Here is a 20911-nt window from a genome sequence, read left to right on the forward strand (position 1 = left end):
CGACCTACTGTTCGCGCGCGCGGTTTGTCTACGCATCTTCAGCAGCAACGATACTTCACCTACGTTGTCCTCGAATTAAAACATCCAGACGAGCACCGTAAACCCCATGCGCATGGAACGGGAAGAAGCGCACTTTAGGTGAAGAACAAAAAACGGCCGTTGGCGACAGCGCAACTTGCAGCACCACGTATCCCTGGACACCCTGGACTTCTACTCCAGTTCACGTCCAAGATGTCGAATTCGGCTGTGGGCAACGTCTACCAGCAGATCATTGCGGATGTCATCGAGGCGTCGCGGGTCGATTTGGAAGAGAATGGCGTAGACGAGAGCATTCTGGACGAGTTGAAGCAGGTGAGCCATCCATCCAACCTTTTGAGTCATTCCGCCTTCTTTTCCCGTCTCGCAATCGAGAATTGTCCGAACCGTACCAAAAGAAATTGCAATGGAGGAAAAAAAGAGCCATTGATACAACCTTTTCTTTTATCTCCCCCAAGTTGGCCAAAGTAAATGGTGGATGTTTGATGTCGCCGATGCTTTCCTTTTTTCCTTCTGTTCCGATGAGATTCCTTTGCCAGCCGGTTTTCGGTGTTCTGAAGGGAGCGGCCAGTTCCAGCGAGACGAGGGGGGCCCAGGCTCTATTTGGGGCTTTTTATGTGCCTGGGCTGTCCGCTAAAAAAAATTCCCGTCCCCATTGGAGCCTGGAGTGAAAGACCCTGACCCTGGTCTTGATTGGCCTGAGCATCAGTCACAGTCACCCATCATCCTCTTTTCATCCATGCAAACAGCACATCACGTGGTACCCTTCTGTGTATCTCACAGGCATTTGAGCCCGCTGCATAGTATAAGCATAACGTGATTGGTCTCAAGTGTCGATTTTTCGATGCTTTTCAATGTCAAAAACTAACCTTGTTTCGCATAGGGATGGCAGCGCAAGCTCACAGCACAGCAGCTTGCTATCTTCCCCTGGGACCCTAAGCCGGACCCCCCTGCTCCAACTCAAGCACCTCCGGCCCAAGCAGCCCCCAATGGTGGGAACCAAAGCAACCAGGGCTATATGCAGCAGCAGCAGCAACAACAGCAGCAGCAGCAACAGCAGCAGCAGCCCTCTGCTAATAACATGCCGTACCCTCCTGCTGCTAACAACGGTGTTTCCGGGGATGCCCACATCAAGGCCGAACCCGGCGTGAAGATTGAGCCCGGCACTGAGCAGACCGGAGCTAGTCCCCAGGCTCAGGCAGCACCTAATGACGTTGTCCAGCAACGACTGGCTGCTAACCTCAGGAACCAGTTTGGCGAGAGAGCTAGTGACACCATTAAGAACCTGCAGGCTCATCCTCAGCACCCAGGTCAGCAGAGACCTATGGGTCAGCCAACTACCCAAGCCCAGCAGCAGGCCAACGCTCAAGCCCAATACCGTCAGCAGATTGCTGCTAGTACTGCTCAACACGTGCAGGCTGCGCAGAACGGTCAGGGGCAGTACCCACCACAAATGGATGGTACCGCAGAGGAACAGCCCTACTCCGGTGTCCTGATGCAGAGAGGCACCGATGGCGAAACTACCGAGCTGGGCCGTGTTGAGATTGACCGTATGCTACACGCTGCCATCGAGGCCAAAGCCAAGAGCATGGAAGGCGGTGGGCTGATGCTGCCATTGAAGCGGGCCGCAAAGAAGCATAGGCCCAGTCAGCAGATGTCCTCCGCAGGCTCTGGACCTAGTCGATTTGACGGTGGAGATGACGAAGAGGATGATGATGAGGCCATCAACTCGGACCTTGATGATTCTGATGATAATGGTGACGAAGAGGACGACGATGAAGACGGTGGTCAGATCATGCTTTGCATGTATGACAAGGTCCAGCGCGTGAAGAACAAGTGGTACGTTTCTACGCTCTTGTGGTCGAGGCTGGTTGTTCTAACTGTATTACAGGAAGTGCGTTCTGAAAGACGGTGTTCTCAGCGTCAATGGCAAGGACTACGTCTTCCACAAAGCCACTGGCGAGTATGAGTGGTAACTGCTTGGTGGCGACGTTCTGCTGCAGATTGGCAAGAGAGCGATGTTTGATTATTTGTATCATTGGATTACAGCGTCACCCGCCCTGGCCTGGGCTCCCCGGTCAGTCACGTTGTGGAGGCAACTACTCTGCGAAAGGGATGCAGCGTTTCTGACCCCCTCCCCAAAAGAACTTGAGGATTAGGACGAACACGTTTTCACACATGCTTGATGCCCCCAGTCCCCAAAATGCGATGGGGCACATTTGGCCAGAAGAGTGGGATGGGACTCATCTGCAAACATTTCCTTTACATCATAGCAATAAATAGTATGCCTCTTTGCTTGTTACCACTTGTTTTAGGCTGGGGTCAGGGATGGGCGGACGCTGCCAAACAAGTCATAGGGGTCCTGCGCAGAAGAGAAATAATAGAGCAAATCATTTGTCCCCATGGGACCCTTTGTGCTGCCGTGAATTGTCCACCCAAGGCTGCTTCTGGCCGACGGGCCACCCGTCCACCTTGGACCTCAAGGCCCTTGTAAGGATCGCGGTACATAGCCTGGCAACTCATATCTCCGCCTTGATCTGTTCCCAGCATTACCCCTATTCGGCTCCCATCGAGTCCGACAAGAAATCACAGCTAGTGTGAGCACAGCTGTGAAAAGATCTCAGTTGGGCCTTTCTGGCTCTTCTGTCCCATCCTACCACGCCCACGCCCTACGACCCGGGAATACAACAACAGCATCATTAGTAAAAGCAGAGTGTACAATGAAACATTTAGTCCCGGGACATGCAGATGTGGCAACGAATACCACGAGAGTCCCCTTTAGGAGTTTGGTCGCGTAATAGGCTCTGTTCGAGCTCACGTATGCAAACTTCCACAAGCGGTTGGATGATGCGACCACCACTCCCCTTCCCATGACCATTATCCAGCCCCCCCTCCCCTCCCATAGGCATCATCTTGCGGCGTCCGCCGCGAAGTCCTTCTTCTCCCAGTAACACTGAACTTTACATTCGCTCTTGCGAAGGAAGCCAATTCGATCAAAGGTGGTCGCGGCGTGCTTGGTATTGTATAAAGCGTACGGTGTGGACCGCTGCAAGTCTTGTTCATCTCCAGGCCTTGGTCATCACACGCAATTCCTATCCTCGTACCAACCTGTCATTTTCAGAGGCTTTTGTCACAAGGAAGACTTTACTGCGCGTGATGGCGGAATTTAGTTCTGATGAACCATCCGTGACCAGCCAGTCGAGAAAAGAAGGAGGAGAGGGCGGATCGTGGTCTCAGGCTGCACCCCATTACGCGGGTCGCCTGGCCACCAGCACCGTCAACGCCGCCAAGAAGATGGTCGACATGGCCCTCGAGCTGAAGCCGCCGGCGACGCCGGCAGAGTCCTCACAGGCGCCGTCCCGGGTCCTCGACGCGGGCGCCGGCTCGGGTGCCATCACGGAGACAGTGCGGGCCCTGGACCCGGACGTGCCCATCGTGGCCGTGGACAAGGCCCCCGGCATGGTCGAGTTCCTGGCCCGCAAGGACATCGCGGGCGTCACCACGGGCGTGGCGGACGCGACAGTGATGGTGGATCAGGGTCCGGGCCAGGGCCAGGGGCATGATGAGGTCCTGGTACCCGAGGGCGGCTTCACCCATGCCTTCGCCGCCCTCGTCGTGCAGTTCTGCGGCGACCGCCAACAGGACCTGCTGACCGAGCTGTTCCGGGCCGTCGTTCCCGGCGGCGTGGCGGGGGCCTCCATCACGCGCGACATCACCATCGGGGAGCCGTGGCACCGAGCCTGCGAGCGGCTGTTGCTGGCGACACCCGACAGCGACGGCCAGTACCGGCGGTTCCCGACGCACGACGCGCCGCCGGCCTGGATGTCGACCGATCAAGTCGAGGCCGGGATGCGGGCCGCGGGGTTCCGGGAGATCCGGACGGCGTCGCTGCGGCTCGAGTTCACGTGGCCCAGCGCCGGGGACTACGTGCGGTTCTGGTTCGAGGGCGGGCACCCGGGGCTCCGCAAGGAGATGCGCGGTTAGGAGCGGCTGGGCCGGGACCCCGACGAGGTGCGGCCCGAGGTCGAGAGGGTCGTTCGGGAGGAGTACGGTGGGGGGATCCTGCGGTTCGGCTGCGAGGTCGGCATCGTCGTCGGACGGAGGCCTGTGTAGATATATGGCAGCGCAGGATACCGGAACGATAAGGAAGCTACCTCGTAGTCAATACACCATGGCTCTATGCTTCTTGCTCTCATACGGTCGATGGTTCTCATACTTAAATTTTTATATTCCTAGATATCCTTACACACTGAAAGACTTCCTTACAGCTCACGGTATTCCCCTTCGCGATCCCGAGTTGCTTTACTTCAAACTTAGAACGTGACTATAACTAATTCATGTGTCTTCTGGATCATCTGAGTCCGTCTTAGTTGAGTTAACTAGCTAATCGGGCGCGTGGCCAACCAGGTCCTGAGGCCGTCTTCCAGCATTTCACGGCGACATTCCACAGGGGCAACTTCCCCAAGTGTTGGATGCCCCACGATGACCAATGAAGGCCTGGACACAGGCTTACCTCATGCTCAGGCCATAAACAGCCCGTTATATCAGGTTTCTAATAAATTACAAGCTCGATCAGAGGCGGGATGTGTGATTCAGGGGCATACTCAGCTCAGTCATATCATATCATCCCCTGGCCCATCATGACCTATGCAGCCTACTCGAACATGCAGAAGAAGAGTCAGTCTCATCTCAGTCTGGTTCGATCACATGCCTCCTGTGCCCCTTCCAGCAAGAAAGAGCCCAAGAGCCCAAACCGCGGTTCTCTCACACACACATACATTGAGGCCTGACCCCATCCCCGAATACCTGTGTATGATATGCAGCAGTACGAACGTGCCTCATCACAACTCAACTATGACCAAGCAGGCAACCCTGACCGAGGCCAATGACCTTTCCCCCCTCCCTTGTATTTCCTTCCCAAGTAGATTAACACGGCGGAAGCCAGCAAGACTCCGCGGCGGCACTGACTCACTCCAGCTGCAAGAAGCTGTGTGGGTCGACCGGCATGTACGCTCGTCAGTGATTCGTTAGGTATTTTCGGCGACTTTACCAAACTGTCGGGACAGGACTCGTCTGGCTCCACTGGAGAGGGGAGGCGGGCAGGTATATCACATTTCCAATAATTGTTAACCTGACCGCTCCCTCTCTACGTGTGAAGCAGGGCGAGTGGGCGCGGGCGCGGGCGCGAGAGAGAGAGACAGGCTTGGCCGGTGGCTACTCACGAGTGACAGCTCACATTGTCCATTTTGTTTCCCTCTCTCGGGATTGCGCACACTCGTACCACATGCCTGTGATCCCGGTTCCGGGCTAGTCTCCGGCACTTATGTATGCGCAGTGGCATAGGGCCGTGGGCGACAACAAACGTAGACGTTTCGTCATGTACAGGAGGTCAGGGAAATCAATTTGTGGGGTCAGCTTGTTTTTCCCCTTCAGGCAATTCCCGGTGGTATGGTTCAGGGATGCTGCCTACTAGCAGCTTGTATCTCTCCCTTGCTTCAACTGACAAAGCTTGGCATCAAGGCCGTATTTATGCCCAATAGCATACCCGCATATAGCTCGGCTTGCAAGGCGACTGCTCACCTGTGGCTTCGGAGCCCTGTTTTCTTCTGGGACCGGGATGCTGGCCTGCAGACTGTTTTCCTCCTCGGCGCAACCGTACTGAAAAAGGCAACGGCTAGTTTGCTGGCAGCCGGTACCATTGATCAAATGAAATGGAAAGAAAAAGCCAGTGGCGAGGTCTGGTTTCACGGGAACGCTTGATACAAGCTACGGGGCGGTTTCCTCGGCGTAGAGTAGCGTGACCCGTCTTGTTGGTATCGAATCAGGGGCTTACACACAGTCTGGTCCCCCCTTTTTCAGCCTACCGGTAGCGGGCACACTTGTCGACAAGGCTTGGTGCATGCCCACCCGATCGGATCACAGCATCGAGACTGTTTGCTGCCGTTCTCGAAACCAGTCCGCGTCTAGTCACCTGATATGAGCTTTGCTGTCTGGCTGCGGTACCCCCCTTCAAGCGGGCGGTCCGCCAATGGCATCCATTCCTGTCTGCCGTGCTACGCCCATATGAGTACCGACCCACCTGGGGTTGCTTTGACGGTAGCTGATCATGATTATATTCCTAGGTGAGACAGCAGCCGACTCACCGGGCTTCATTGTCCCATTTAGTAAGCACATACGCCTGTGTCATCAGAAATCAGGGACCTAATACGAAGTTAGAGCTCCTCCATAATTGAGTGAGATACGTCTTTCGTTCACCTAGAGCTGGATCAGTATCATCGCAAGCGAGTCGACCACGACAAGATGTACGTACCTACTTACCATAGGGCTACCTTCGTCGAGGAAAGGGGCGTCGAGACTAGTGGTTTGGTTCCAACCGCTTGGGTCTTGAAGCAAGCAAATCATGGTATGGATCTTTCTATCAGTGGCTTGGCCTCAGAAGTACTCTGCACCCTACGGGATCCAATCCGTCGGTTCGAAAAGGGCCTGTGCTTGCGCTGTGGGTGAGCTGTCTGTCGCACAGCAATGGACGAACAGAGCCGAGATCAGTGTACGAACCGTATACGTGCATTGGGACCTGGCAAACCAAAGGCTGACTGGTATCACAAACAAGCAATCGGCAGTAACCTCGCGGTACTGAGCACCATCCCACAATGCCTCGCTGCCCCCCATTGAAACGTTCGCATCACCACCCTTGAGCCGAACCCCAGACCGGTCGGCGCGAAGTACCTCACTGGCGCACCCAACCAAAGGTTTCCGGTAGGAGAAACAACGAACGGTTTCCTAGAGCTGGTGAGGCCGACCTGTAGAGCCCTTTCGATTGCATCATTTCACCACAGCGGTTTCAAAGGCGAGCAGGAGAGTGGGAGAAACGGGTCACAGAAAGCAGGAGATTGCACTGCCGTGTACCCATACACAAATCATTTCCATGGCCCTTTCAATTCGCTTGATATCCCTTCCCGCTAAGTCTTCGGATCCAGACAGTCGGGTCCCTAGAGATTGGCTTGAGCAGGGGAATGGTGGTTACAAGGAGGAACTTGGATGTAGCGCTGACTCGATGCCTGTCGAGATTCTGACTTGCCAAATCGAGTAATATCATCAAGCCCCAGCCAAGTACACCCGCGGAGGTACCTCTTGATGGTACACAGCATCCTGGCGAGTCGAGAAGCGAGGGATAGGAGCCCGGGGAGGCCTATTTCGACATAGGCTGGCTCCTAGCGTGCCAATATGCCGTTGGCAGCAGTCCATGGCTTCTGCCCGTGGCCTTCCGCGTCGGACGAGTGTAGTGACGGAGTTGTGGGACTTGACCTTATGTGTCCAGCGTCCAGAATGAAATCACCATGGTGTGTTGTTGGCTCAGCCTTGGTCTCCCAACTGCCACCAAACCCTGTCCCTGTCTTTCCGCAACGTACCAGGAAGCCTGTTTGACATTCCAGCAGCGCAGAACAAGATGCAAGATACGCGCAGAGTCGCTTTTGAGATCTTCTGGCATATGCAGTCTCCCTAGATCACGCTCATGGCTCATGCGGGAGCTCGAGGCTGCATACAGTGTGAACAGACGGTGTTCGAGCGCGTTCGCATTGCCTGTTCCTGAAGGTTTCAAGTGGCAGGGACGTGGTCGCAGTTTCATGATCGTCCATAGATTCCCGCTGCTGCTGCCAGGGCCCCAACTCCACTCATGCAACGAGCAACAGGGGTGTATGCACGGAGTAGAAAACTGGCGAAATTCACCACCCAGAGAAGACGGTTTGTGGACAGAACAACAACGACCTGTGGCCGGGCGAAACTTCCTAGGAGCCTCGTCATGACTTCTCTCTGGATCGCACTGTGGGTGCCCACTTGTAACCGACTACCCGTTGAACTGCCCACATAAAGCCAGCCGTACTCGGCTCTTGGAATGGACAGTAGACAAGGGGAGCCAGTAACCTGTCAGTCGCTCTTCTCAGGTTCAGCCTTGGGTGCTGGCAATCTCGTACGAATGATTGCCAACTCTTCAAGGCCATCAGAGCTGTCAGAGCTGTCAGATGGAGATGGATAGAGTAGCGACAGTTTCTCTCAACAACTCTACGGCAACCCATCATTCAACAATCGACGGTAACGTTTGATGAAGCGTTGGCCGCAACGTTAGCCCGGCTCTACCTGCTGCTCACCTCCTGCGACTCCGCTCGACAAGTGATTCATAACATCTGTCGATTGCTGCCGTACGAATGCACAGTCTATAGCAAATGACATTCAGCTGAGACCAGGTGGGTGCCAAAGGCTGTGGCCCCTTGACGTCGCCGGTATTAACGAAACGAGGCTTTTTCTTTGGGTGGAAGCGCACACGTCGCATGCATTTTAGTGGTCTGCCCCTGGCTGCATGAGATACTCATGTAACAATGATGGTTGATATGCCGACGTTTCGTCACTTTCCCTGAATTGGCAACTGAGCCGAAATACCCCGAGACACCCCGAAATAATTGAACCACCGTGTCGGGTCGGGAGAATGCGCGGCGGTTTCTGCGATGTGATGAGTGGTGCTGGCACTTTTGTTGGCGTCGTGCTTTAGTAAGCCATATTCCTGCTGTCGCGATGCTGTAGTGGTAGAGGTAGGTAATGATCAACCACCACCAATGAAGCCGGTTGCCGTTGTGGTCACACAAGTGCCCATCTTGGTACCCTCGTTCAGAAATTGGTGGAACAACAACACCGGTCGAGCGTCGGATCACTCGCGACAATATTTTGGCGTCGTGCCAACAGATCCTTAGATGTCACGACTGGTGACTGGGGTTTTGAGCCAGCTGCAGGAGAGAAACCAAACTGGGCTGACACTGATATGGTAGGTCTCAAATGTCGTTCGAACTCCGCAATACGTAGACCTGCGACTATCAACAGCCGTTTAAGAATAGTGGGTGCCTACAATATCGTGATCCATCGTGAGGAGTGCAGCTGCTCGCCAAGGGGCCAGCGGATCAAGTGCGGTTTCCAGAGCCAACACTGAGAATGCACGCCTCACACACTCCCACACGCACTTTTGCGTGAGATATGCACGTAGATGTAGGTACTTACATAAGGGGTTGCCAAGCTCGACAACCACTAAAGCAATGCCCGTCATAGCGCGGGCGGAGTCTAGCCAAAAAGCGGTCTAGATTAGGCACTACTGAGGTATGCTATTGTATCAGCCCATGGAGAGGCAGGAGAACAGGCGTATCGGGCAGTTCTTTCCCTGCGTCATTGCTGCACTAGGCCAGCCAACCCTGACTCGTGACACCAGCAGCGTCCCGCAAGTTGAGGAGAACTGGAGTAGAAATGCAGATTAACAAGAGATGTTCTCCATCGGCAATTTTCCGACCATGGAGACCGGCACGGACTGCAGCGTTGCATTTAGCTGGATGGTTTCTACAAGAAGGCTTGATCCAACAAGGTGCAAGGCTGCTCGGCCAGGTGGGCGCGCGAATCTGGGGCCAGCCTGAGGTAGGATGGCTTCTGGGATGGTGGCCTCAACCCAGACAAATCGTACGAGTCTGGGAACACGAGGCGGCATGATGAGGAAGGGCAGTCGAGTCAAATGGCCAACAGGCCAGACAGGGCAGAATGACGTCTGGACGGCTCCGGAGATCAGTTGCGTGCTGGCAAGAAGCCGCCTTCGGGAACATTTCCACGTACATACCTACCTAGTTACTACATACTACGGAAGGTAGGTAGTCCACTTTTCGAGACGCCACTCGACAAGTACCAAGGTCTGCTGAAATCACTTCATGCATACACCTAGGTATCTGATATGCCCGCAGTTGGGTCCTTCCTAGAATGCATGCATAATTATATGTACGCAGGCTGTACATCAGAATGACCATGTGAGAAAGTAGGTATGCAATATTAGGCATCAATCTGATATCCAATATCTTGAAGGTGGCTGGCTCAAATTGCAAGCAGAAGTAGGTACCTACCTCAAAGCCTATCAAAGCTCCAAGTAAGCTGATTGGTTACCGCCAGAATGGCACGCTAGTGAGCGACCAATCATGAAGCGGACTTGCTCATCTCAGCCCGCTTATATCCGTGAATCCTGCTCGACTTGCCCGGGTGGTTCATTGGGGTTGAAGGTTGCCTCGATAAAAAAGAATACTTGCACCCAAGTCTAACTTTGCTTTTGTATGGCCAATGGCTGGCTGTGCGATAAACACGAGTGGTAGTCTGTTGGAACGCGCGAGAATCAGGGACGAAAGCGTGTCAAACACACCAGCCATATTAGGTCACAGTATTGGGCCTTTGGACAGGCGCTCGGCATGCGACGACTACGTGTCTGTCTTGTTGTCCAAGTAGGATTGCCGACCCTGATCGACCATATTAATCAACCGGCGACTACTGATGGTACGTTATTTAGCGCTGACCGTCTCTGCATGAAACATTGAGCCGTGAGACATATCCATCGTTGATCCATCGAGGGGCCTGTTGACTCGGTCGGTGTGGGTTTGCAGGACGTAAGCGCGGATGCTGCGAACGTCGCTCGTTTAAGAAATCCTACTAGGCGCACTGCCGCGGCCATTGCTTGCTCCTCCCTGCTCACACCCGTTTACCATCCCCTGTTGTAGGCAGACTCGCACAGCGGGGGGGGGGGGTTCCGGAGAGCTCTCTTGGAGAATGCAAAGGAGCAGATTGGCGTCCGTTCTATCGCATGGGACGGAGCCGAGGAGTCGGAAGGTCTGTACCCGACCCTGCAGCGCAAATTACCCTGTCCGGTCAGCTCCAGAAATATATTCCTCAGCCTGTCCGCTTTTTTTCTCAATTGAGCCGATCAGAACAAGCTGAGTTGTGTTTTCCCGCCGCGCGATCACTCACCAAAGACCCAGCCCGATGCACATGAGCTCTCTGGAATGCACCTTAATCCTCATGGCCTCTGGCGGGACCAGCTTGAAGCGGTGTGGTGCATAGTTCGAAAAGGTTGAGATGATCCACCCATCACCGGTAGGCCAATGGACAGGGCCGCCGCAAGATGATGGCATACATCAACGTAGCTCAGTCGCATCGAAGCTCGAAGCCCAACTACATATGTATTTTTTGCCATGTACAGGGTAGTTCGTGGCATTGGCAGGTCATGAACTCGCCTCAAACCAACAAGGATCCCAAGGCCGTGACTGCCCAAGGAATACCGCGATGAGGTATTACAGACGATTCAATCGATGTCCAGAAGGGCAGTGATGGCCAAGTAGGTAGGTATTAATACAATCATAGCCAATTTCCGGAATACGCGATGCTGCGGTTCACAGCGCCTCCCGTTGATATGAGAATGAAACGGTAAGTAAGTCAAATTGTGGAAATCATAAAAGACTTTTCCTCTGCAGGCATTCGAGGGGCTTTTCGTGACCAAGCAGGTCGCCCAGAGTTGAGGTATGTCCCGATTGATCTGATGCGTCTACACAACGACGTGTTCAGGACATGGATATGGACCGAGTGAACAAGCGCATGCTTAGGCTTACGTATGGATCACGCATCGTCGGACTAGATATTCGGCGGTTGGTTCCTCGCCTGGAGCACCCCAACCCGACCTGGGTCTTGGAATGACACGCAAGCCGGTGTTGTCGACATCTCGAGGGCTGATGCGGTGGCCTGGCCGCTGCTCATACTGATATCACAACACCTGAGCTAGCTAGATATGCACGGGTGGTCGCATCGTTTAGGTCCGCGATAGGTCCTTTTGCTTCACCAGGAAGATGCACACAAGGGGCCGGGCTGGAGCTGTATTGGTATGCAGGTTGGGCCAGTTGCGGGGGATTGAAACGAACCTCCCGGAAACGGCTTGAGATAAGCCATGTAGGCAAAAGATGGACAACAAACCTTTAGATCAATACTTTTCTCCAGTCTGAACTCTAGGTTGTTTAAGCGACTAGCGGACTTCGCTACTTGAAGGCAGTACCTACTGTCAATGTTTTACTACGCACCCCTACAACGTCGTACTTGCCATTTATTGAGCAGAAAAACAGTTGAATGGGTTGTGCCATCAGGCCAGGTGGGTCAGTACCTACCCTGTCTGGGCAGTCTAGCCGTGAACCCTGCGCCCAGGGAGCCAGGCTTGCTTGCTACATATGTAGCTAAAATGGTGAATAAAACATTTATTTCCTAGCGAATGTACATAATGTACCGCATATTCAACCATAGGTAATCGATGTATTGAAGAGTTGGAAGACAGTGGAGACGAGAACCTTATCCACACGCGACTAGTAAACTCGAGGTAGGTACTTCTTATTTGAATTTGTATGCCTACTGGTAGTCATGTAGATAGGTACCTTCCTCATCTTCTATTGTTCCATTCAACTGCAGGCGTCGGTGTTTACCTGCTTAAAAGTAGGTAAGGTAGGCCACTAACTTCCGTCCATAGCTCGTCCGAAACACACTTCCTCCAAGGCCACCCGCGCAGGGGTCCACCAAAAGCTAAAAGACAGCACTCCAGCTGCCAGCGTATATATTAAAGGAACACATGCAAGCATGCTGTAGAGTGCGACTACTTACTGCACCGACTGCTGCCATATCTCCAAAACTAAAACTCGCTTCATTCCACACTCATTTACTAAATCATCGCCACTCCTTCAAAAGCTTCCTTGACCCGCCACCAAAAACCACTGTTGTTCCGCGAAGCAAATCTCGCCATTACGCTGCCAGAATCTCGGCATCTATTCCCTCTACATACGGCCCTGCTTTCCTCGATTCCAGGCTTGTCGTTGTGGTCTTATTTGCTCGTTCGAATGCACTTGTCGCGGAACTTGCTCCGAACCTCATTGGCGCGTTCCAGGCAATAACCTACGGGCAGCTCAGGCTACCCGGTCCAGGGAGCTTCGCAGAACTGGCCCCGGCCACCTCAGCTTCCTGCAATTATGGCGTATAGCGACCATACTCCTCCTGAGTATGTTGCTTCCCAAACCCCCACGGAACCAAATTGGCATGTACCAACTTACTTACTCTATGTCAGCATATGGGCCTTGGCTTTAGATTGGGACACGGTGAACAAACGAGGTTATGGTAAATATGGCGATTGTCCTTTCCCATGCGACGATGTGAGTAGTTTTCCGTCCTCTACGACCAAGGCGCATTCGTAGGCTGACCGTTTACAGGAAGAGCAAGATAGACAAGATATACAGCACAAATTCTTCACGGTTACCCGTGAAGATAATAATGATGATCCAGCTAGAAGACGCTCGGTGAATGGTCTTCACGCTCGTCCCCTGCTGTGCAATGGGCCTCCGAGGATACTCGATCTCGGGTGCGGTACGGGTATCTGGTGTATTGACATGGCTGAGTATGGAAATTTCCTCGCCCTCGCCAACCGACCAAAACTTGACTAACTGACGCAATCCAGTCTATATCCTGGAGCGAGTGTCCTTGGGTGGGACCTAAGTATGAGGATGCAGCCAAAATTGTATGAGTCCTGCCCACATACTTCAAGTCTTTGCTAATACTGCTCCAGGATGGCCACTGGTATGCAGTGTCTACCGAAGGATATAACCGACCCAACATGGGATCTTGAGCCGAACTCGATGGATCTCATTCACATGCGGCTGCTCGGAGGCTGCGTGCCCGACTGGGGTACCGTGTACCAGAACGCCTTCAAGTTAGTCACGGCTCCTGTTACTGATTAGAACGGTGCACTAATGGTAGTCTCAAGGCATCTGAAATCCGGTACCGGTCTTTTCGAGCATATCGAAATTGACTACCGTCCTTTCAGCTCTGACAATACATTGCCCGAAAACTCGAGCATTGAGTATTGGACGAAAGAAGTGTACAGGGCTTACGAACAGTACGGGAGACCTCTATTCCCCCAAAATGACCTTCCTGCTTTGCTCAAGCAGCTTGGTTTCACGGATATTACACACGAGGTACAGGAGATACCGTATCATCCGTGGCCCGAGGATGAGCGTCTCAAGAACATTGCACGGTGGTTCAACTTGAGCATGCAATCAGCCATCCCCGCTATGTCATTAGCGCCGTTGACTCGCTATTCCAATTGGAGTTTGGAACAAGTCGAGAAGCTCAACGCGGAGGTCAAGATGGAGATATGTATGCGGCCCAAGAGGTTTTCGTGCCGAATGTGAGTACCGACATTAGCGTCCTGATGAACAGAATTACGTGTGTACTAACCATGTCGCAGGCATATATGGCATGCAAGAAAGCCATAATTGCAAGGCTACCAAGTAGCTCGAATTTTCGCTTTCATCGTGGCAACTGAGAGTGCAAATATCGCAGCCAAATGTGTGGCCCAGGCTGCTTTCTGGGCACCGTCTTTCGAAAACCCGACTGGCACGGTTAATCAAAGGGACCTCTGACGATGCTGTATGAGGCAGTAGGCACACCTATCCTTTGAGCACCGGCCAGGTCGGTGAAGGTCAAGCCGTCGCCGGGATCAGAATAGGAAAGCCGGGATTTCAATGTGGTCAACACCACGTGCGCGACTGCGATCCGTCAGCACCGTACATTACTCGACCTGGCATATCTCCAGAATTATCACTGGTCCTATCAAGCCGAGTCTCACTGCCTGAGCCTGATGGCTACCGCAAGGTCTATCGTATCCCGGCAAGCATGCACCCGGCATCTTGGGACTCGAGGGCCTCCATGGCGTAGCTCTACATGGGGCCGAGATTTCACCAGTTGGGATGGATGCATGCGTGGCGTCTTCTGCATATTCATGCAACGGCTTCAAGGGTACCATTCCGGAGAATAACGCAACACTCGCTCATTTCCACGAATGGGCGAGCCCAAGGTATTGCTTCTCTCCAAGGCAGATGCCACTGGGTCCCTTCGTTGCCACTGCCCATGTCATACTTGCAAGGAACTCTGCAGAAACTGGCAGTTGCTCAACGACAGGTCTATCGTCCGGACTCGGCTCGAGGTGGTGCGAGGTTAGGGGAACGCCGCGGACAGGGCCTAATTTGAGAGGTGGAGATACATGGCAAAGTGTTGGGCGTAGATAGACTCGGCTGGTGTCATACTTGATGCTGTATCCGTGTACAATGGCCATTGACCGGCCAACTAAATTGCATTGTTTGTTTTCCAACGTTGTTCCTTGTACGTCGGCCTCAATTGCGGTTGTGTCGGGGCCAAGACCCCTCAGTTGGCCTCCATGGTCGCCCGTCACGGCCTGATAGCAAGCTCATGATCACGAGCTAGAAACGCCAAGCCCAGACGCTTTCCTTTTTGAATCTCACCTTCATATAGATACCCTTGCTACCGCCCAGGTACTATTTACCACGTCACCACACGTCACTACGCACTACCATGACACATCATCGGCAAGGCGTGGCTTGAGCAGAGCGGTCCTCAAAGACCTTCAGATAGCTGCTTCATCGTTGCGGGTCATCGCTTACATACAGGGCTAGCTTCATGGACGCAACCTACACCCCTGAAGGCTGAAGGGGAATCATAGCCGCGGCCGCTTCAAAGGTTACTGGCTAGTTTACGCAACATCCTCCTGGCGCCGAGGGACCTCACTAAGCGCGGCATCACTCGGATTCGGCCTGTACACAAAAGACATATGATATGGCCTACTTCGAATGCTGTTCGACGAAGCAGAGTCTATCCCCGCAACTTTGAAGACGAATCATGAACGATTCTCCACACACACACAACCAGAGCCTCGGGACTCGGGCGGCCACTAGGTCCTTTGTGTGATGCACACTGCTGCAGCAGAAAACCTGCGAGAACAGTTGTCAATCACGGTGTCGCACGACGGGCCAGATCTCCCCGTCCTTCGGTCCAACCCCCTTCTCTGGGTAATTTATCTCCCTTGGGGTTTCCAGCGGTGGCTATGTATTATGCTCCTCCTTCCTGCATTTTCCGTGTAGCCGTGCCCCAGTGACGGGATGGGAATAAGGGATGCGTGCGATTGCGGCTGGAAGACGCAAGTGAAGTCCCCCCATTATCCCGTTGTCTCACCCGGGCGGGGGAAATCTGTCTCTTGTCTCACCCCATGCCCGTACAAGTCGTTGATACCCAATCTCTTTTGTACCGACAGGAGAGGACGGGTTGTGGAAGAGGGGTAGGTATGGCTTACTGGTGATGTGATGTCGTACTCGGAAAGAAGTTCCTTCCTGCTGGCTCATCGTCCAAGCCTATCAACCAGCAATCGTGACATCGGACTACGACTCCACCCTTTACATTGCATACGTTGACCGAGAACGAGCAAACAAGATGATTCCACGTAGCCACCGCAACAAGGGGCTCGCTGACCTGAGTTATCATATTGCTCCGTTCTTGCTCCTTTCTTCCTTCCTGGCCTCAGCCAGCCCCAAACGGCGGGCCGGCAGGTGTACATGCGCCTGTACTCACGAGAGAAAATCCCGTTTATGGCTTTGGGTGACGATGTACCCTGAAGTAGCATTCCCCTGACGGCTTGATCACCCGCGGTGGTGAATCCGGTACCAATTTGCAAAGCCTGGGATCCGCGGATGTGGTAGCAATGCGACCGACCGGTAAAGGATTCCATCGTGGTGATTGGTCTGGGTCAGACGTTATCTGTGCCCCGAAGACACAGACCGAAGCAATATATATACATATGTATATATGTAATCATGTAATCATCTATTCGGATCTGGTATCAAATAGGAGGCTGTGGCAAAAGTACCGCGTGAAGAATGCAACGGTACAGGATAAAACGAAGCGAGAGCCATACAAGAAGACTGTTTGCTACAATGCATCCTGTCCATTTCCGAGAGCGATTGGAAAAAATGATAAGGAAAGGCAAAACAGGCTCTGGCCATTGCACGATGACGGTCGGGAATTGCCCACCTCCCCCTTTTATTTTTGACGCGCACACATATTACGGCTGCCTGCATGGAGGGCTGCTATAGCATCGGGTTTCCCATTAGGTCAGGAACAGGAACGCAAACGAGACCTGCAAAAAGTGACATAGCCAGGGCTGTCTGATCTTCTGTCCGGAGTAACTCATGTACCTATGTCTCTCTCTAGTGCATATCGGCATGCAGGTCGGGAAGCCGAAGAATGGGCCGGCTTAGACAAGAAGCGGAAGAAGCGGTTGCGCCTACTGCGCCTGCTGCGTCTCTTGTGGATGGTGTCACACAACCACACGCTTTCCCCCTTCTTGTCGGTAAGCAATACCAGAGAGGACATATAGACCTACTTCCCAGCCGCTTACTCCTTTTGGAGCGAATAGGTATTCATCTTCACACGCATACGCATATAAGCACATGCATACACAGGCAACACCGCCCTCCTCTCCCCCTATGCGGCGACGCGCGTGTATCGCCAAAGGGGTACTTTTTATTCACCACCTGACCCATGCATGCTGCAGCAAAAACAACAACTACTACAACACCCTGCGACGACAACTTTTTGGATGGGTTTCTTACTGCAGCAGCAGCAATCAGCAGCAGCGTACACATAAGACGAACATGTAAGCAAAGCAACGCAAAGTAAAGCAAGTCACGCATGAATCTCATGTCATCATCCTGCAGCCATCCGTCAGACCAGACCATCAAACCACAGCGGGCCGCCAAGAGGGAAATATACAGCGCAGTTCTGGTTTACTGGAAAGGGGGGTGTGTGTGGTGACTTGGTTGCATTTCCCCCATTCCTTTTCCAGACTAGCCAAGCCTCCCTCCTCCCTCAATCTCTCCCCCGTTTGGTCCCACGGCCGTGATACTCGAAGAAGGACTTCATATCCTATTGGCCGATGCACCTGCAAGGCAAAAAGTCTGAAGGGGCCCCCAGAAGAGAAAAAGAAGCGGCAGAGAAGGACGGAGGATGCGCATATTACTAGCCACACCAGACGCGCGCGCGCGGATCCTCCTCCATCCATGACCTACTTGCTTGCTGCAAGTTGCTTCTCCAAGCAAACGGTGTCAGATGCCACTGTCTTTCCCGGATGTGGAAAAGAAGGTTCGGAAACAAGAAGGCAATAAGCAACATGCTACACATGTGTATTGATGTGAGACCAGCAGCGAATAAGTGATGACTGGAAATGACGAGCATCTTTCGCACGCATAGATCAGACACAAAGAATACTGGCCCCTGGATACGCTCTTCGCTAACGGAGTCAGTAATCAAAGAGACCGCGTAACGGTGTACATTGGTAGGGTCGGGTGCCAATGGAATAACAATACCTTACGGAACCAAAAGACGACCATTTCTGCCCTACGCCGGCCGTACATACTATGCAGAATCGTGCGCAAGACTCCAGGAGTCCTTAATTTTCATTATTAGTCTTTCATTGCTATCTACGGGGGGACAGGGGAAGATTGTTCAGCAGAGAAGGCATCGAGCCCTATGTAAACGCCATATGTCCTGAATTTTCCTATCATAACGCCCCCATGTGTATTCTATAAGTACATACAAGCAATCGAAACAATCTTATAAACTCCAACGGATGGTGGTATCTTTGTTGCCCCCTGGGGCGTTGCGTGCCTGTGCTGCGCAATAATCGTTTCTCATGACCAAGCCAAAATCGGGGCTGATGCTGTATCCCAACTCCTCGCTGAAAATGACTTAAGGGCTTCAAAACCGCAGTACCGGAAATGCCAGAATGAAACCGTAAATACCTACTGTTGTTCTTTCTGTTGACGTGGGATCTGACATTCACACTTTGTTTTTTTACCGACCATGGGGGGCTTTATCGGATAGTCATTTGCTTGGTCATCTCGGCCTTGCCCGAGGAACCGCTGGAACCACTGACACCGGCAGAGGCGCCAGCCTTCTTCTCGAAGACCTTCCAGAACTTCAAGCTCTCATCGGCAGCTAGTGAAATACGTTAGCGAGGGGGTTCATGTTATACAGGCGTGGAAATCAGCAAACTTACCAGCAGTGGCAAGCATCTGGCCATCGGGGCTGAGGCAGCTGTGGAGGACACGGCTCTCGTGAGCAGGGATCTCGACGTTGCGGACCAGAGTCGGGTAGCTCCAAATGCTCAGGGAGTTGTCGGGGAAGCCGCTAGAGCTGACAATCTCCTTGTAGCTGGTGCTCCAGCGCAAGCTGGTCACCTGGGAACCGGTGTCGATGCTGTTGACGCGAGCACCCGAGGTGGTGTTCCAGAAGTGGATGTGGCGATCGTAGGAGCCACCTCCAGTGGCAAGGAGGTTGGCGTTCCAGGGGCACCAGGCGAGAGCCTTGACAGCAGCCTTGTGGTTGGTCTTGGTGAACTTGGGCACAACCAGAGATCGGGCATCCCAAATCGACACCAAGTTGTCATTGCCGCCAGTGGCCAGCTGGGCACCATCGCCACGCCACTCGAGGCCACAGACCTCGGAAGTGTGGGACACGAGCTCGGCAACCTTGTGCTCGGCGATACGAACATCGTGGTTGAAGACGAGACCACTGCGAGCGCCGGTGGACAGGAGGTGCTTGTTCCAACCCATGACACCAACGCGGGTGTCATGACCGAACATGCTTCGGATCTTCTGGCCCTCAGCCACATCCCAGATCTGAACCTCACCAGTTCCAAGGCCAACACTGACGTAGGCACCATCACCAGACCACTTAACGCTGCTGACGTAGGTATCAGGGTTGGTCTCGAGCAGGCAGCTGACACTACCCTCATCGGCGGACCAGACGTAGACGTTGCGCTCCAGACCAATCGCGACCTGGTTGCCACTGCTCCAGTCAAGGAGGTTCAGGTAGTAGTCATCGATGAGACCTGGGGCGTCGAGGACGCGCTCAGGGGCGGTTGCCACGCGGCGGCGGAACTGAGCCGGGGCGTTGGCGGCTTTGAGAGGTCGGTTGTACTGCTGTCTGAGGTCGATGGGCTTGGACGACTCTGGGGGAGCAGGCTTGAATTGCAGGATGCGAGTGTTCAGGTTGACGCCGCAGGCATTGGCGAGCGAGTCTTGGTAAGCGACGCTGTTGGGCGAGGGACGCGAGTACGAGGTGGCATCGTCGTCATCGTTGATGTTAAGGCCCTCAAGGGCGGCGATGGCCTCGTCTGCAGCGGTCGAGAGAACGGCCGAAGCCTCGCTGATGCTGGACTTGGGTCGCTGCTTGTCTTGGACATCGAGCTTGCCCGAACCAGCATTGGAGATGGCAGAGCTGTTGCTGCGGTTGGGAATAAACCGATCGGCAGTGTATGTGATAGTAGTCTTGCTCGACTGTTGCTTTCTGAGGGAAGCCTTCTTGCCCTTGCCACCACTGGATTTACCGGTACCGACGAGGGTGAAGTCGGAGACGCCGAGCTCGAGGGCTTTGCGAGGAGTGGAAGTTTCGCGGGCAATGTTTGACTTGCTCGACTTGCCGGGCTGCTTGGGAGAGTCACGGTGCGACCTTGACGAAGCCTTGGCGAAGTGTGAAGAGAGGTTCCCTCCGTAGACGGACTTGTTGGAGGGACGAGTGACGTCACTGGACTTTCTCTCGGGTGTGAAGGGAGACGAGCCGATGTTGGAGGCCGTAACTTGGCGTTGACGAGGCGACGGAGTCAAGGGCATGCGACCGCCAGCGGTACGGGAGTTGAAAAGTCCCGTGTGGGACTTGAGAGGGGTGGACACTACGACTGAGGACGCCATGTTGGCTGTCTAGTATCGGGAGTGTGCGTTGGACAAGTGGAAGCTCCGGAGGAATCGAGCGAGTTCCAAGAGACTCAACCTAATGGTTCCTGGAAATGTTGATGTGATATCAAGTTAGTAATTTGTCGTTGTTGTGCTCGATGAAATCGAAGGCTGCCTTCACGGGGAACGGCTCAAGTCGGGGCAGGGCGATCAAATGGCTGGCAAGACAGCGATGAGATCTGGTGGACCGTGGTTGGGTTGGCTTGTGAAAGGCGTTGATAGTTGTTGACTCTCTATAGCAATAGAGAGTTACAGGGTGTAGAGAGTTTGGTTTAGGGGTGTGTGAGATGTTGTCTGTAGCATGAGGGAGGGAGAGTAGTAATGGTTATTCAAGAAGTCAAGGTGATGAACTTATACGTTAATCAAAA

General features: G+C 53.5%; 3 protein-coding genes across 3 annotated transcripts; 2 read left to right on the forward strand and 1 right to left on the reverse strand.

The window, feature by feature from the left end:
* Positions 1–231: 231 nt before the first annotated feature.
* On the forward strand, positions 232–2012 carry PG985_012457 (transcription factor IIA; the record flags this gene model as incomplete). The annotated part of the gene is made up of 3 exons (XM_066832223.1): positions 232–351; positions 920–1875; positions 1928–2012. 3 exons carry the CDS (start codon positions 232–234, stop codon positions 2010–2012), a joined length of 1161 nt encoding a protein of 386 aa, XP_066680273.1.
* A 1180-nt stretch (positions 2013–3192) lies between these two features.
* PG985_012458 (Trans-aconitate 2-methyltransferase) lies at positions 3193–4020 on the forward strand (the record flags this gene model as incomplete). Its single annotated transcript, XM_066832224.1, has 1 exon — positions 3193–4020. One exon carries the CDS (start codon positions 3193–3195, stop codon positions 4018–4020), a length of 828 nt encoding a protein of 275 aa, XP_066680274.1.
* A 14602-nt stretch (positions 4021–18622) lies between these two features.
* PG985_012459 (WD repeat-containing protein) lies at positions 18623–20501 on the reverse strand (the record flags this gene model as incomplete). The annotated part of the gene is made up of 2 exons (XM_066832225.1): positions 18623–18747; positions 18809–20501. 2 exons carry the CDS (start codon positions 20499–20501, stop codon positions 18623–18625), a joined length of 1818 nt encoding a protein of 605 aa, XP_066680275.1.
* Positions 20502–20911: the final 410 nt, after the last annotated feature.

The sequence above is a fragment of the Apiospora marii genome, assembly GCF_038362585.1.
Source record: "Apiospora marii strain CBS 49790 chromosome Unknown utg000009l_segment0_segment0, whole genome shotgun sequence".
NCBI classification, from domain to species: Eukaryota; Fungi; Ascomycota; class Sordariomycetes; order Amphisphaeriales; family Apiosporaceae; genus Apiospora; species Apiospora marii.